Source organism: Lactuca serriola, chromosome 7, assembly GCF_051521515.1.
Source record: "Lactuca serriola cultivar US96UC23 chromosome 7, Lser_US96UC23_V15, whole genome shotgun sequence".
NCBI classification, from domain to species: domain Eukaryota; kingdom Viridiplantae; phylum Streptophyta; class Magnoliopsida; order Asterales; family Asteraceae; genus Lactuca; species Lactuca serriola.
The window spans coordinates 155,722,318-155,741,270 of record NC_136414.1 but is presented as its reverse complement, the minus strand read 5'-3'; the positions used below and the strand labels follow the sequence as shown (position 1 = coordinate 155,741,270).

General features: G+C 42.4%; 1 protein-coding gene across 1 annotated transcript; it reads right to left on the bottom strand.

Annotated features, from left to right (window-relative positions):
- Window positions 1–1,274: 1,274 nt before the first annotated feature.
- Window positions 1,275–2,226, bottom strand: LOC145062333 (uncharacterized). Its single transcript, XM_079009951.1, has 2 exons — window positions 1,744–2,226; window positions 1,275–1,571 (listed from the first exon to the last, which is right to left on the bottom strand). The coding sequence occupies exons 1-2, from the start codon at window positions 2,160–2,162 to the stop codon at window positions 1,565–1,567; spliced, it is 426 nt and encodes a 141-aa protein (XP_078866077.1). The 5' UTR covers window positions 2,163–2,226; the 3' UTR covers window positions 1,275–1,564.
- Between the last annotated feature and the right edge of the window lie 16,727 nt (window positions 2,227–18,953).

Below are 18,953 nucleotides of genomic sequence, written 5' to 3'. Positions count from 1 at the left end.
GAAGGGTTAATCCGAAATTTTAGCCGGTAATCTATCTTTTTTTGTATACAAAATTTAATTTGGGACTAAATCGTAAACTGACCTAAAATATTGAGACTTTTCCGCAGATTTCCCAACACAAAACACTAGAAAGTACCCGACTATATATAAAATGACAAACTGAAAATATACATGATGATTAGCTAAAAATAAAATAAATTATGCTAAAACAAATTATAAAAAAGTAAATAAAATACACCTATCAATGTGCAACATATCAATGAGCAACAGACAACACATACATTTTAACTCGCATACCATTTATTTTTAGAAGACCGCAAACCTATAAAAGTCTAAGCGTTCTTTTTCTTGAACCTGGGTAACCCACTTTTTAAGTCTATAGATATAACCCTCTTTTCAAGTCTACTAATATGATCCAAGTTAAACACCTCCATGTTTCCTTTCTCTAATATGTCATTTCATGTTATAAATTTGGTTTAATAACCTCAATTAATCATGTTTTCTTTCTTTTGTATGTCATTTCATTTCATAAATTTGGTTTAATAATCTCAATTAATATTTTATTCTAGGGTACCTTTTTTTGTTTTCTATAGAATTGTACTTTATTATGAAAAGTCTTAATTTTTGAAAAAATTAGTTTTTTATGGAGTCTTTAGACTCTAAGGAGAGAAAAGTACAAAAGTTTAGAGCAAGTGTGTTGAGAATGTATGTTTTAAAACAATCTTTTTAGTTTAAATAAATTCGTTTATTTTAACAGTTTAACTTTAAAAACAAACATTTTTTTTGCGAACCATAAGCGTTTGATTCACATCTTTTTTTCTTTTTTTTTTTTTTTTTTTTTTGGATGTGTACATTTTAAAAATAAACAACACATTAATGTATATAGTCGTACTTGGATATATTGGTTGACGTCTCCTTTATACTGTTAATTTCTTTGTACTGCTCTATTTTCCCGTGCCCTAACGACTTGCTAGGCTTGGTTTATATTTATATATTTCATTTGTCTTTTCCAAAAAAAAAAAAAAATCATAATTACGTAGGTCATTCAATGGTTATGTTGATTAATGTTTTCTTGTAATAACAGCAAAGGCAACTTCCTAGTAACTTCCCGGATATAGAAGACAGCAAAAATCTTTAAGGATCAAATTTTTAATTCTTAATGTGTTGAGATGAGGGCTGAACAAGATCCAAGTTTTGCTTTCCATTAAAATCACTTACATGTGAAGTACACCAAGATATATTAAATATAATATAAAAGAAAGAAAAAAGCAATATTATATTAAAATACACAAACTCTAATAATATAATAACATTCCGATCAAATTCTGTACAAAGACTGTCGATGGTGGAACAGTTCTCAACTAAAGTCACATTATATGGTCCAACTATTTGTACAGAACACCGAAAGAGGCAAATGAATGCATACAAAACTGAACATCTACGATCAAATTCAAACCCTAATAACTTTCTCCAAAATAATATCATGATTCATAAAAAAAAAATACTAATAATATGAAGATCCAGCCTTCCTAGTTGTTGGTCAGCCACAGATCACATTGATAGATTATTTCCTGCAAAAAAGAAATAAAAAACAGTTTTATTCATTTCGTTTCGCAACAGTAAAAATAGAAATGTTCATGGTCAATAACTGATCGAAGATCTTATAAAAATGATTTCTCAAAATCCATGATAATTCAGTTACCCTTTTGAAAAACAAGCTTTTAATAACGTGTAGCAACTGACCTGATATATTGGTTTCCTTCATCTATGGTCTCCAATCCACCATGATTCTTATGTTCAACTTTCTTTGCGGGATTTAGATTTTGACTTCTTCCGAATTTCCACCACCCTGAACTTTTTGGCAAGAAGATGTCATCATCGTCGTCATTAGCAGAAAGAAGCTCATCTCTGAGTGTCACCACCTTCTCCTTCAATGGTAGAACTTTGGCTTTGAAGAAGAGTTCATCGGCAGAATTTGAAGATAAACAAGGTACCGAAAACTCAAAATCGGAAGTCACAGGAGCTTCTCTGTAACTGGTGGTGTGCTTCGTGTTGGTCGCTGTTTGTTGGGTATCACAAAAATCATTTGAGAAAGAGATTCTTGGTCCCAAGAACCCTCCTTGTTGTTGATCATTATTGAGTTGCATGTTTAAGCATGCCATTTTTAAAAATACAAAGGAACAGTGGTTCTTGTTTCCTCCGAACTCTATAAGTAGCTGCAACTCACATGTTTGTGCTTCCTATTTATACAAAGAGACAGCTTCTCTTTTTGTTTCTTCTTTTTCATTTATTTTACAAAAGCAATAAAAAAATCACAAAAAATGGATAGAATGGAGTATGAATTTAACAAAATAACTATTTTTGGGTAAGTAGCTCAAAATTACCACTAATTTACCTTACATTGTGAAATCATGAGTTAATGTAAGGGTGGAGGATTAGATTATTTCCAACTCATTCAATTTATGAAATCAGTTTTTATCTCTTTTAGCTTTTCTATTTTTCAATTTAAAACATATTGTCACGTCAATATTTTTAATTTAATTATATTAGAAAAAATTAAATTAAATAAAACATAATATTTTTTAATTAAAAAGTACACGATAATTAATAAAAAAGGAAAAAAAAACGAGACAATAAAAAAATACACGATAATGTTGAAACTCTCAACCATATTTTGATGCAATTTGTTGTTTCCGTTCAAGCAACGTCCACAGAACCCCTCATGTTAAGTGATCATGCAGGTTGAGAAAAAAAACTGTATATCTCTCTCCTGTATCTCCAACTCCAACAATTGAGCTTTCTGTTATTCATTTCTCGTACAAGATATAATTTTTCATCTTGATATCATTTTCTCTCTTCCGTAGCTTCCCTGTTTACAGTATGGATGTCAGCAATTTCGTTGACAAGATCAACGATTTCATTTCGTGTTGATGATGCCGATGCCACTTTCTTTCTTTTTCGTTATCTCTGAGGTGATGAGTTTATTTCATGAAACGTATGTTGTTGTTGGTTAAATCCAGGTGGAAATTGTTCATCGGAATATGTTGTTTAGGCATTGTATAAAAGATGTTTTTGTTCGTTTGAAGAAGGAGACGGGGAGTCATCAACGACTTTTTTTACTTGCAACCATTTCGCATGGTGTTTCATAACATCTCAAGCTTTTTCATTGGGAAAATGTTTCTAATTACTAAGCGTCCCATACTCGCTTTGGGCATCTTTTAAAGCATCTCCCGCTAACACGACTGTTCATCTTACGGTTGCAGATGCAGTTGAAATTGTTGCATTTCTTTTCAAGGTCTTTCCATTTTGAGTTTATTTAGTGTCATGCACTATCTGAACCTCCCAGCTAAACATAAATGCTCTAGAACCCACACCCAAAATGCATCCGACCTTTGTTGATTCCCATGTTGCTTATCTTCAGAAACATCAACATTTGCCCTAGCCAAATCCACCTCTTCCTTTTCCAACCATTTTTTTTTACTTTTGGCGTTTTGTGTAGTCATGTTTCTGCTCGGCTATGGGTTGGTGCTCCTTGCTTATTTGTTAATTTTCTTCGGGATCGGACTTGTTACTAGAATCGTCAGATTTTAAGTTTTGAATATCATGAAACGGGAATACTTCGAGAGGAGAACGTTGGAATTGGATTTCATCAATTGTTTGAGAATACTGCATGTATTGATAATAACTTGTATTTCCCTGTGAAAGAAGAAATGAATTGTAAGCTTGTTGTAATGGCTAATATTGTTGTTGATAGTTTTGATTTTGTTGGTAGTTTGGGTTTTGTTGGTAGTTTATGTTTTGGGATCCCAGAAAAGAAAATGGAATATCTTGACTTGAAACACCTTTATTGGATTTGTGTTTGTAACACCCATAAAAAATCAAGCTAATTTAAAACATTTTCAAACATCCAAAAGCCATTAGTTATTACAAAGTGTTTTCAAAATAGTTTAATATCAGAGTATCCCATAAACCATAAGTCTAAAACACGAGGATGTGTACGGTCACACATTCGCATTGCCAAGTCATCTGAAGCACCTGAAACAATAAACTGAAACCGTAAGCACAAAGCTTGGTGAGTTACCCCCAAAATACCGATACACATACAGTCCACATAACAATATCAACAATATCATAACATAACAAACTGAACATCATGCAATGGGTCCACAACTTTACAGACTGGATTACCCTTGGGCCCACAGTGTGAGTATGGATTGCCTTTCGGGCCCACAACTCACATCTGGATTGCCACTGAGTCCACAGTATGAGTCTAGCATGCCCTACTCGGCCCTCAGCTCGTATCTGGAAAGCTCCCGAGTCCTCAGTATGATTCTGGCATGCCTTGCCTGGCCCTCAGCTCATATCTGGAATACTCTAGGGTTTGTTGGCTACCGCACGGAGTAGTACAACCTCAACCAATCCCACATAACATGTCGACATGTAACATAACTAATGCACATACATATAATCATACAGTATCATAGGTAGTCCTACAGGTCTACCCGACTAGCATATTAACTGGCATACATCACTAACTCAAACTCAACATATCAATAACTATTAGGATATCAAATCCAATGGGCCGACCTTGGTGCCTTAGACCCCTTAGTATAGTGAGGATAACTCACCTGGCACGACTGAAGTCCCGCAGATAAAACTCCAGCTGCTGGTTGACAAATTCCCGAACTGTCAACATCAAACAATACCCAATTAATAATTGGGTTCCAAGACCAAGGTCCAACTCACACTACAAAAGCCCAAAAGTCAAATAATGGGCCAAAGCCCAACATATGACCCAATTTTCCAAATTGGCCCCAAGTCCTCACATGAGCCTTATCCTAAAGCCCATCTAATTATTTTGGTCCATTAACTTGTTCTTGGATAGCCCAATAATAGTCCAATCGCCAAACCGCCACCCGACACGGCGGCCGAAGGCGGCAGCCACCACCCTACGGTGGTGGTTCAAACTTTTCTTTCATCATTCCCACACTATTACAACTTACAACAATACTGAACACACACACACACACACACTCACATAAAAAATAACACACATACCAATTACACACACAAAGCAGAAACATACACCCACAACCTTTCATGCTTGCAAACAGATCTAGCCACCCTCCTGGTGGTGGTTGGCGACGACATTCATCGGAAATAGGGAACATTAGCGACTTTGACGGCGGCAACCACCATGGCCGACCGCTGTGGTGGTTTTTCGTGAATCCTTATTGACAGAACCCATAACAACAGAATTCCCCTTGCAAGCCACAAACAAAGCCACCATTTCATGGTGACATGTGGCTGGTGGCAACCGGAGGACACGGAATGAGACAGCCGCTCGGAATGGTGGTCTTCCTCGGCTTCGTACGACATAAAACATCGTCCAAAACACCGCCACCCCCATGGTGACTCATGGCACTTAGAGGGAAGAAACGATGGAGCAGCCTCCTTCGTTGGTGGTTCAAGCGGTGGTGGCTGAGAGGAGTTCTCGTGAGCAACGATGACTGCAATGCAAGCGAGATTGATTTCCCCGACATTAGGATGGACAGGACGTGGTTGCTCTGGTGGTTGGGGCTTCGACCGATCAGAGAGACAAGAGAGAGTTGGGGTGGTGACGGCAGCTAGAGGGATAGTGGCATAAGGTGGCGACTAGAGCTTACACCATTAGGGTTAGGGTTACCGGTTGTAACTGTTATATACCCACTTCACGAAACTTTGCCCCATAATACCATATTTGGTTCCTCCTTCTTCCTTTTCTTTCAAATTGAAACCTAACGTTACCAAAAGGCCCTTCCATGACAAATTATTCTCAAATTAAGTCCAAAATTTACTCTTTAACCCATGTTTCCACAAATTCTTTCCATAATGAGTCCGATAGTTACCAATTACACCTTGCCTTCTACAATCCTCTTCAAAATAAATCCTAAAATTACACTTTAACCCCCAAAACTCTAAATCATGACATTTGGCTATAAAATAATAATAAATTTACATTTCGGGGTTCCAGATTTATTATTTACTTATTTTATTTTAAATGGGATGTTACAACTCTCCCCTACATAAATTTGATTTCTTCCTCGAAATCGTTTCTTATCATTCCTTACACGCCAGACAACTTGAACTACATGGTCACAATATCGAGCATAACCCCATCCCTTCCAAGGCAACAGTAACCAACCCGCACAGGGTTTAAAGCCTGAAAAATAAATGAATCCCTTGCAGTATGATCACATTTACTCGACCCGTAACATGAAGTCTCGAGATGGTCTGGCTTCCTGACAGACCTCTCTTACCAAATCATTATTTTTGAGCCCAATCCGATTGTCTCTCATCTGACTATTCAACTTTTGATATCTGAGGGGGGGGGGGTTCCGACATCTAGATACTTTTCATACACCCGAAGACCCAAATTGTCAATACCACCCTAAACACGGAAACTGTCTGAACACTGATCTGCCTGAAGCAGTATGCTGCCACAAGGCTGCTTACCAAAATCTACCGACACCTCCCTGGTCTCAATTCGTTCACCGACCATCTAACATACCGGGTTCCGGCCCGGTAGTGGAGCTAAAGGACTCCCACCTAGTTGCCTCAGCCGACTTCCGAACGAAATCCTTCCCTGGACTAGTTGTCACTAGTTATCATGCCACTACGAATCTAACAACCTCCTGATCCAACCGAGCGGATCCATGCGTCAAATCCCGTCATTACCAAATCCACGGCTAAAAGTTATTGCTACATGACCAATGGTAGCCTTATATCACAAGTAACCTTAAGCAATCCATTGCTTCCTTGATCCCATAACTGTAGTGACGTTCCTACAGTCTTATCAATGGCTTAACCAGGTCTAATCCCTCTGGGGAAACCCAGAACCCAATATGTGGATTTCCATATCCTCACTGCTACACCCGAACTGGTGGTTACTACTGTCCCTTCTACATCCTACCAACGCGCTCATACTATCTACCAAACTAGCAAATCTTGTGGCTACACCCACAGACTTACATCACTCTAGCACTATTTGCTAACCTTGTGAATGCTACGGCTACCCCCGCAGTCTTACAACACTTTCCATACTACCTGATCGCTAGTGAATGCTATGGCTACCCCTACAGTCTTACAACACTTCCCATACTAACTGATCGCTAGTGCATGCTACGGCTACCCTCACAGTCTTACAACACTTCCCATACTAACTGATCGCTAGTGAATGCTACAGCTACCTCCGCAGTCTTACAACACTTTCCATACTAACTTATCGCTAGTGAATGATACGGCTACCCCCGCAGTCTTACAACACTTCCCATACTAACTGATCGCTAGTGAATGCTACGGATACCCCTGCAGTCTTACAACACTTCTTATACTAACTGATCGCTAGTGCATGCTACGGCTACCCCCGCAGTCTTACAACACTTCCCATACTAACTGATCGCTAGTGAATGCTACGGCTACCTCTGCAGTCTTACAACACTTTCCATACTAACTGATCGCTAGTGAATGCTACGGCTACCCCCCACAGTCTTACAACACTTTCCATACTAACTAATCGCTAGTGAATGTTACGCCTACCCCCGCAGTCTTACAATACTTTCCATACTGGTCGAACATGCGCTCAACCTAACACACCACGTAACTTAATTCATGGGTAGAATCCCAACCTGATTTCCTCAAGTTCTGCTATCAAGCACCGAGAAGACGCGATTCACATGTTGGGGAGTTTTACTGAACTCCCAACTCACACAACACTCAAACCAAGCAGCCACTAGGGTTGTCTTCCTTCCTGAAAACGATGCGAAACTTATCCCATTTTCAAAATCGATCTTGCTTCTGCGTTCTGGGACGATTCTCCCCCACTTAGATTCAACTAAGTCTTCACAATACATGAAAATTTGAGAATTCCCAATCCTTCTCACTTTCCAACGATCAATCGGATGACAACCAGACCTTTCCAATTAGTACTCCTTTACTAGCCAACCCCAAATGATCACACGCTTCTAATAACTAGATGAACACTTCCTGGAGCCCTGGAAAACCAACAGTCCCTAAAGCTCGAATGATCCCACACCCAAATCTTGAAGTCCAAAAATAGATGCTCCAACTAATGTCTCAACAACGAGCTACTTCCCTTGGCACTTTCCCCTACTAGTTAATAACGGTTACTAAAACCACTGAATCCTGACATGTTGAATAATCATCCTGTGGGACCCTGTCCGCAGACCTCCCATATAATACCTTCTTCCTAAAGTGTTCCAACAAATCTCCCGCTCTCGGCTCTAGAAATCATATCATTTAGGGTCTCGCACCCTGACTCACTCACCAGCTCGATCATCCACAGCTGAACTGCGGTAGTTGACACAACCTCTGCCCTAAACCAGGCTATAACTACAAGGATATCAAATCCATTGGGCCGTCCTTGGTGCCTTAGACCCCTTCGTATAGTGAGGATAACTCACCTCGAAACGTCGACTCACATAAATTAGTTCCAACCTTCGGGTTACTGTCACGAATCCCACCACCTATATTCATTACGAATTGCATACATAAGATTCTAATCCTTCTAGAACTGTCCTCAAAAGTCAACAGATCAACTTAGGTCAATGATCAAATTCAACAACCAAGGTCAGCAGTCCATGTTGACTTGACTCGCCGAGTTTCCTTGGCTTCCAGTGCACTCTCTGAGTCATCGAGTGACTCATCGAGTTTCCCTCGTTTTTTGACTGAACTCTAAAGCCATTCGTCGGGTTTCCTAAGCGAAACTCGACGGGTGCATACGTGGGCATATCCTTGGGAAAGTTCATCTGACTCGCCGAGTTGTTCATCAACTCGCCGAGTTTCATGACGATCTTCATCGGACTCGCCGAGTTCACGACTTTCTTCATTGGACTCGCCGAGTTGTCCTTGTGACTCGCCGAGTCTGTTTGGTCTTTTTCCATACAGACTTATTCTGAGCCATGCAGTGGCTCCAATTCATAGATCTAGGCTTCTATGGTATACTTATTACGTAAAGTCACAAACTTTACGTACATGCATTGCATTTAACGCTCTAAATGCCAAGTCTAAGCTCTTAATGGGGCTCCATGCCCAAGAGGGACCTCATACATGATCAATTCTGAGACTTTATGTTTCTAGAGCTTAGAAAGGGTTCAAATCTAAAGTTACAACTTCAGATCCAACTCATTGTTCAACTTATCAACCTTTAAGGTCCATAGAAAACCCTAGAACTTCAATGAAAGGAAAACTCACAGAAGAGATGGTAATTTAGGATACCTCTGGAAGATGACAACTGAAAGTAGTGCTGATTTCCCCACCTAACTTGCTCCAACCTCCTCTTCCTTCAAGCCTTCTCCTTCAAAATCTTCAAATCAAGCTTCACACACTCAACAAGCACACTTACTCGAATCAGGGACTCACTAAGACTGTAAAGAGACCCAAGGGAGGCTAAGGCTCCTTTAAATAGGGACACAAACACTGGGAATTAGGATTTCACTTGCCAGATCGTACTCGTCGATTCCCACTAGTGGACTTGCCGATTCAGTCACTTAAGTCGCGATCCAATCTCGCTGCTACTCGACGAGTAGGGTAACCGACTCGTCGAGTAGGGCCAAAACCAAGAAACTATAATTTGAACAATACCTAAGAATCGGGGCGTTACAACTCTCCCCCACTTGAACTAGACTTCGTCCTCGAAGTCCGCTGGACTAAATAATGTTGGATAGTGCTTGTGCATCTCCGCCTCCGGCTCCCATGTCCACTCGGATCCCCTCCGATGTTCCCATTGTACCTTTACTAAAGGTATTTCCTTGTTCCACAGAATCTTCGTCTTTCTTTCCAAAATGGCCACAGGCCTCTCCACATAGTTCAGGCGCTCGTCGATCTGAACATCATCTAATGATACCATAGCCTCCTGGTCCGTAATGCACTTTCGCAATTGCGATACGTGGAAGGTATTGTGGATCCGACTAAGCTCTTCCGGAAGCTCTAGTCTATAAGCCACCTTGCCAACCCTTGTGATGATCCTGAATGGCCTAATGTATCAAGGGCCCAATTTTCCCCTTTTCCTGAAATGAATCACACCCTTCCAAGGAGAGACCTTCAGAAGTACCATGTCGCCGGTCTGGAATTCCAATTCAGATCGGCGTCTGTTGGCGTAACTTTTCTGCCGACTCTGAGCTGTCTGCAATCTCTGTCTGATCTGCTGAATCTTCTCGGTCGTCTACAAAACCACCTCCGTCCAGCCCATTACCCGGTGACCCACCTCCTCCCAACAAATTGGAGTGCGACATCTCTGCCCGTACAACAGCTCGAATGGCGGGGCGCCAAGGCTAGAATGATAGCTGTTGTTGTAGGCGAATTCTGCAAGCGGTAGGTGAGAATCCCAGCTCCCACCAAAGTCGATGGCACATGCCCTCAACATGTCCTCGAGGGTCTGAATAGTCCGCTCGCTCTGGCCGTCTGTCTGAGGGTGGAATGTTGTGCTGAAGTGCAACCGCGTGCCCAGCTCCTCGTGAAACTTCTGCCAGAAACGGGAGGTAAACCTGACATCCCGATCTGAGACAATGGAAACGGGAATCCCATGGCGAGACACGATCTCGCGGACATACACCTCGGCCAACTTCTCGGCCGACGAACTCTCCCGTATGGCCAAGAAATGGGCACTCTTGGTCAATCGGTCCACGATGACCCATATGGCATCGAATCCCTTCACCGTCTTTGGCAGCTTGGTGATAAAGTCCATCGTGATCTGCTCCCACTTCCACATGGGAATCTCTAGGGGCTGCAGCTTGCCATGCGGCCTCTGATGTTCCGCCTTGACCATCCTGCAGGACAAGCACCTCTCGATGTACCAAGCGATCTCGCGCTTCATACCCAGCCATCAATAGCTCAAACTCAAATCCCGGTACATCTTGGTGGCCCCCGGGTGGATGGAGAAATGAGACTTATGAGCCTCTTCCGTAACCATCTGTCTGATCCCGCCAGACATCGTAACCCAAGCCCGACTATAACTGGTCAGTAATCCCCGACTATCCTACACAAACCTGGTGTTTTCACCCTTGATCCTTTCCCTCTTCAAATTTTCCGGTCGCATGCCCTCTATATGGGCATCCCTGATCAAGCTCACAAGCGGGGAGTCCACAACTATTTTCATACATATTGCGGGAGTGGAAGACCCCGCCGACTTGCGGCTCAAAGCATCTGCAACCACATTCGCCTTACCAGGGTGGTAAAGGATCTCGCAATTGTAGTATTTGACTATATCGAGCCACCTGCGCTGCCTCACGTTTAGGTTCGGCTGATCCATGATGTGTCTCAAGCTCTTGTGATCCGTGTAAATGGTACAGCGGACCCCATAAAGGTAATGTCTCCATATCTTGAGGGCGAACACCACCACCCCCAGCTCCAAATCGTGCATAGGGTATCGGGTCTCATGTGGTTTCAGCTGCCGTGATGCGTAGGCTATCACACGTCCCCTCTGCATGAGAACCGCCCCTAACCCTGTGATGGAGGCATCACAGAACACCACAAAATCCTCAACTCCCTCTGGGAGGTGCCACACAAATGCTGGCGGAGGGTCTCAAACGCTCCCTGCTGTTCGGGACCCCACCGAAAATTTACCCCTTTCCTTGTGAGGCGAGTGAGGGGTACTGCAATCTTCGAGAAATCCCGTATAAATCTCCGGTAGTATCCTGCCAGTCCCAAAAAGCTCCTAATATCCGAGGGGGATTTCGGGACCTCCCACTACATAACCGCCTCGATCTTGTCCGGGTCGACCAAAATCCCCTCTTGGTTAACGAGATGTCTGAGGAACTAGACCTCTCGCAACCAAAACTCACACTTTGACAACTTGGCGTACAGTCGTTCCCGCCTCAGGACCCCCAACAGCTCTCGCAGATGCTCCTCATGCTGCTCTTGGGTCTTGGAATACACCAAGATATCATCTATAAACACGATGACCGAGCGGTCGAGCATCGGTCTGCAGACCCGATTCATCAGGTCCATAAACACTGTTGGCGCGTTAGTGAACACAAACGGCATCACCACGAACTCGTAATGTCCATAACGAGTTCGGAATGCGGTCTTCTCCACGTCCTCCTCCCTGACCCTGACCTGGTGGTATCCGGACTTCAAATCGATCTTGGAAAACAAAGATGCGCCCTGCAGCTGATCAAAGAGGTCGTCTATCCTCGGGAGTGGATAACGGTTCTTCACTGTTAGCTTGTTTAACTCCCGGTAATCAATGCACATCCGGTGTGAGTCGTCCTTCTTCCGGACGAAAAGAATCGGCGCTCCCCATGGAGAGCTGCTAGGTCGAATGAACTGCTTTCCCAACAGTTCCTGCAGCTGCGACGACAGTTCCTGCATCTCAGGCGGCGCCAATCGGTATGATGCCTTAGCGATAGGGGCCGCACCTGACACCAGGTCGATCTTGAATTCGACCTGCCTCTCGGGAGGTATCCCTGGCAACTCCTCCGGAAACACATCTGCGAACTCCCTGACCACTGGTACATCGGAGACCGAAATCTAGTCCCTGACTCGCGTATCTACCACGTGCACTATATAACCCATACACCCATGCTGAATGTACTGCCGAGCCCTGGCAGCTGAGCAAAAACCTGAACCTACTCTGGTGCCCTCACCATATATCACCAGTTCTCCCCCACTTGGGGTTCGAACCACCACTCGCTGACCCTCGCAATCGATCATAGTGCCGAACCTACTGAGCCAATCCATGCCCACAATCACGCACACCTCCCCCATATGAATCAGAATCAAGTCTATCGGAAAAGACACCCCGAAAATCTCCAAGTCACATCCTTGGTAAACCGAAGAAGCAGAAACCCCATGTTCGTTAGCGATGGACAATCGCAACGGACACTCTAACTCGCCCATAGGCGTACTGAACTCCCCACTAAAAGACTGAGACACGAAAGACCGACTCGCTCCCGAGTCGAATAAGACCAAAGCAGGCAAAGAATTCACCAAAAACGTACCTAATTACAGGTACAACAGATAAGCATATAACAGATAAATAAAACAAGGTGAGGATAGAAACATACTAGCAACCACATCTGGTGCTGCTCTGGCCTCCTCCGCCGTAAGCTGAAAAGCACGGCCCTGAGGCTCGGTCCTGTCTGATCTCCCGTCTGTGATACTCAAGGTAGCCGGTGCTGCAGCTTGCACCGAATTGGTGGTAAGTAGTGGACAGTTGGCCCTCATGTGGCCAACCTGGTTGGAGTGATAACATAACCTCACACCCTGAACTGTGGCAACCTGGCGACAATCCTTCGCGTAATGCCCCTCCTTGCCACATTTGTGGCACCCACTACCAGCCCGACATACCCCAGAATGACCCTTGCCACACTTCCCACAAGTGTAGACTTGTTGACCCCTGGTCCTAGCATCGGCAGTCTTAGGCCGCTTCGGCGCCGACTGTGACAGTACCGGGGCCCGCCGCTGCTCCTTTAGCTGCAGCTAAATCTCCAACTCTCGCCGCCTGGCGGCCTCCTGTAACTCTAGAAGAGTATCACATCGCTGGGTGGATACGAACTGTCGGATATCAGTCTTGAGCATACTCAGATAATGGGTCATCTGAGACTGCTCGGAAGCAAACTCTAGGCAGAACATTGCCCTCTCAGTGAACATAGGGGTGATCTCCGTCGCCGACTCTCCATCCTATCTTAGACTCAAAAACTCTTGTGCAAAACGTTCCTGCTCAACCCTCGGGATGTAACGAGCACGGAACATATCCTTGAACTGCTCCCAAGTAACAACATCTCTCTGATCATCAGTATAACCCCCAGTCGTAAGTTTCCACCAATCCTTGGCTCCGGACCTAAGCAAGTTAAGAGCACACTTGACCTTTTGGTCAGTAGGACACGAGCAGGTGAAGAAACACCCCTCCACATCTGAAATCCATCTCATAGCCTTGATGGGATCCTATGTCCCATCAAAAGTAGGGGGCTTCGTGTTGTCAAAGTCCTGGTACTGAAAACCCCTAGCAACTCCTCCCCCTGCCATAGTTACAGCTGATGCAGCTGCTGCGGCGGCTGTCTCTGCGAGGGCTGCGTAACGCTTGTCGAAATACTCCACCATGGCGGTCTTAATTAACCCGAAAATTTCTGGCAATTCGGCTCGGAACAACGCAGCAACCTCGTCATTCAGGATTGCTCGAATCCTGTCGTCCATCTCATCCGGCCTCATTTGGCCGATCGTCTCGGGTGCTGTCAGCTCCCCCTGTCCGCCCTCTCCTGATCCCGACCCTGATCGTGACCCGGATCCAGTCACAAAGCGCCTAGTCATCACCATTCTGAAACACAACACAAGGTATTAGTTAACTTCATACACAACAACTAGGGACCAACCCCCAACAAAACCCTGGGAGTTGTGACTTCCTTGTCATACGTATGGGTCCTGTGCTTTCAGTAGTAAGGGCCCATACTACCTTCCACACCTACCCATATTTGTTCCAAGTATCACCACAACGCCCTAACAATACATATAATCACATCGAGCACTCAAGTCTGGTTCCTAAAAGGATGCTAGACAACTCGAAACAGGCAGACTTATCCCAACAACCTTCCCACTCACGAAACTTCCACTAACCCTGCAGCACTAGTGCATGCTAGCCACACATAACGCTGGACCCGATAGACTTTTGAATATTCAATTCTACCCTAAGCTCCCAATCAAACAAGAACAGAACATAAGGCTAAATCAAACATTCTCAGGCTATAAGGTCTTAATTATGTACAATTGTGACGCATACACTAAATCACTACAGTAATGATGTCAATTTCATGTAAAGGAAACCCTAGGCTAGCAAGCACCATGTAACCAGGCAATTTTATCATGCAATTCCTGAAGATCCCTAGCCTAGTACTAGCATGCTGTTCTAACATATCACAATGTCAATTAACTGTATGGTATTTTGGGGTCTACTTACTGGCTTTGGCTGATCGTACATCCTGCATCCTCCTCTACTTACTTTGAAAACCATTTAAAAACTATTTTGAAAATCTTTCCTTGATTTGAGACTGGATTCACACGAATGTTCCTCCAATTCACTCAAACCAAGGCTCTGATACCAACTTATAACACCCAAAATTTCAAGCAAATTTAAACTTTTAAAAACATGTCATGTTCATCAAAACATTACAAATTTAGTTTTCAAAAAATTGATTATCAGAGTCTTTTCTTAGAAACATAACATAGTAGGAGGAGTTGTACGATCACGCCTTGGCCTTGCCGCGATCCATTGAGGTACCTGAAACCATAAACTGAAACTGTAAGACCGAAAGCTTAGTGAGTCACCCCAAAATACCGATACACATACAGTCCACATAGCAATATGAACAATAGCATATCATATCAATGAAAATAGAACATCATGTACTGGGTCCACATCTTTACAAGCTGGACTACCCCTGGGCCCTCAGTACGAGTCTGGAATGCCAACCGGGCCCTCAGCTCGTATCTGGAATGCCACCGAGCCCTCAATACGAGTCTGGAATGCCTATCGGGCCCTCAGGTCGTATCTGGAATGCTCCTGAGTCCTTAGTATGAGTCTGGAATGCCTACCAGGCCCTCACCTCATATCTGGAATACTCTCGGGTTTGTTGGCTACCACACAGAGCAGTACAACCTCAACCCACCCCACACAACATGTCGACATGTAACAGATAAATGCACATACATGTAATCAATCAGTATCATAGGCAGTCCTACAGATCGACCCGACTAGCATATCAACTGGCATACACTACTAACTCAACTCAACATATTAATAACTACTAGGATATCAAATCCATTGGGCCGGCCTTGGTGCCTTAGACCCCTTAGTATAGTGAGGATAACTCACCTCGAAACGTCGACTCACAGAAATTAGTTCCAACCTTCGGGTTACTGTCACGAATGCCACCACCTATATTCATTATGAATTGCATACATAAGATTATGATCCTTTTAGAACTGTCCTCAAAAGTCAACAGATCAACTTAGGTCAATGGTCAAAGTCAATAGCCAAGGTCAACGGTCCATGTTGACCTGACTCGCCGAGCTTCCTTGGCTTCCAGTGCACTCGCCGAGTCATCGAGCGGCTCATCGAGTTTCCCTCGTTTTTCGACTAAACTCTAAAACCAATCGTCAGGTTTCCTAAGTGAAACTCGACGGGTGCATACGTGGGCATATCCTTGGGAAAGTTCATCTGACTCGCCGAGTTTCATGACGATCTTCATCGGACTTGCCGAGTTGTTCATCCAACTCGTCGAGTTCACGGCTTTCTTCATCGGACTCGTTGAGTTGTTCTTGTGACTCGCCGAGTTCGTTTGGTCTTTTTCCATACAAACTTATTCTGAGCCATGCAGTGGCTCCAATTCATAGATTTAGGCTTCTATGGTATACTTATTACGTAAAGTCACAAACTTTACGTACATGCATTACATTTAAGGCTCTAAATTCCAAGTCTAAGCTCTTAATGGGGCTTCATGCCCAAGAGGGACCTCATACATGATCAATTCTGAGACTTTATGTTTCTAGAGCTTAGAGAGGGTTCAGATCTGAAGTTACAACTTCAGATCCAACTCATTGTTAAACTTATCAACCTTTAAGGTCCATAGAAAACCCTAGAACTTCAATGAAAGGAAAACTCATAGAAGAGATGGTAATTTAGGATACCTTTGGAAGATGACAACCGAAAGTAGTGCTGATTTCCCCACCTAACTTGCTCCAACCTCCTCTTCCTTTAAGCCTTCTCCTTCAAAATCATCAAATCAAGCTTCACACACTCAACAAGCACACTCACTCGAATCAGGGACTAACTAAGACTATAAAGAGACCCAAGGGAGGCTAAGGCTCCTTTAAATAGGGATACAAACCCCGAGAATTAGGGTTTCACTTGCCAGATCCTACTCGCTGAGTCCCACTAGTGCACTCGCTGAGTCAGTCACTTATGTCGCGATCCAATCCCGCTGCTACTCGACGAGTAGGGTAACCGACTCGTCGAGTAGGGCCAAAACCAAGAAACTATAATTTAAACAATACCTGAGAATCAGGGCGTTACAAAAAGCCATTTTCAGGTATGGTGTAAACTATGCAAGAGGCTTATGTAATTAATATGGGATTTGTTCCTCTTATGTGTTGAGAGTTAAACATCTAATGAAATTAATCGCGGTCTGTATCTCATGTTCAATATGATGTCTGTGACAAAGGGATAAGTGATAAACTTACCTTATACACCAATTATAGCTTTAAACTTTTGGGAATTGGGCGTCGATAGAATGGTATACAAAGTTGTATGTTGATAGAGGCAGTGAAATGTTGTTAGACATCCACCACTGTATATATATCAATCTAATATGAGTCTTACACAAGTGGGAGATTGAAGGATCTTTTATGCTCAAGAATCATATTAAATTGATATTGCTGATTAACATATGATACTAATGGGTCACACTAACAACAACCTGATACAATTGATTGTTTATTAGAAATTGATTTTAAAAACTATTCCATAAAATCTTATAATTAAATGGATATTATTTAATTCATGGAAATAATAATTTTCATTGTTAAGTAACATAATATATCATAAGGTATGATTTATTAAGTCATGTACAACATTTTAGACCATAAGGACTTTTTTTCTTTTACCAAAAATATAGGGTTTATAAGATATAAAAGAATGAAAGATTTTTTTTTATAGAAATCTTTCCCTCTCTCTCTTAAAACCGTAGGTATGTGAAAGGGACAAGAAAATGCGTCTTTAGATTTGTTTAATACGCATGCCATACTTTAGAAGCATGGCTAGTTTATGTCATAAAGCATGGATATTAAAGTGTTAAGACCCATGAGATAATGACTAGTCAAAAGGTGTTAAATGCTTGGAAAACTAGCTTCTCATGCACTTGATGAAATCCGATTTTGGATCTTCCTTTTCTACTCTCTCTAGTTTTGTTAAGAATATGTGAAGAACACTTGCATCTTATGCTCTCTTGAAGTTCATATTGGTTATGAACTTCAAGCTTAAAAGTTAAGAGTTTACGGACTACCATGTACATCAAGTCGAGTCATTGTTGGTGTCTCTAAAATTCATCATTCTCCATCAACTTCCAAGCCTCCCAAGAGGACCCAAAGAACTACAAAGGTTTTTATTTCTTCATCTCTTCTTTGGTTGGTGATTTAATCTTTATAGAACTTTCAAGATGATCATTGGTGGGTATAAACTTGTTTTATGTTATTCAAAATTATCAAGTCTTCTGTTCCTAAATCTTATGTTTTAGAAACTAGTTTTGAATAAAAACCCAACACATGAGTGGTTCTTCTAGTAAAATAAGTAGATGATTGAGGGCTTTGCTGGAAAATAAATAAGCAAAGTTAACATTTACATAAATGGTCATTGTATTTTATAAATTTTATCAAGTTTAGTCCAAAGGTAATAAAGTCTTTTTACAATGTTAGTAAAAGAGCTTAGGTGAGGGTAATGGACCTAAGGACCACTAGTATTACCAAAACTCTCCACATGGAACATCATGTTGGATTTTGAGGGATCTAAAAGGCCACAAAGGCACAATAGAAGCAATAAAAAGTTAACATCATAAGCCAAAAGTTAGATCGATGTTCAACTAGATGTAACACAACTAATATAAACAAAAGAAACAAGTAAACATACCCTTGTAGTCCTTTTAAACCATCGTGTATCGTTGGCGGATAGAAGATTGTTAAGAATCCAATGTAGAACTCATCTTTCATAGTCGCACCCATGAAGTAGATCTATCAACACCAGACATCTCCAGAAAAACCGCAACACATAAAACCTAGATTGCTAGGCCTTCTATTGCATTGTCACTTCGCGAGGACCAACATGCCACAACATGTCGTTCGAGCTATTTCGGGATTTCAAGAGTGGTTGAGAGGAGAACCAAATTGTTGAGTATTTGAGATATTGAAAC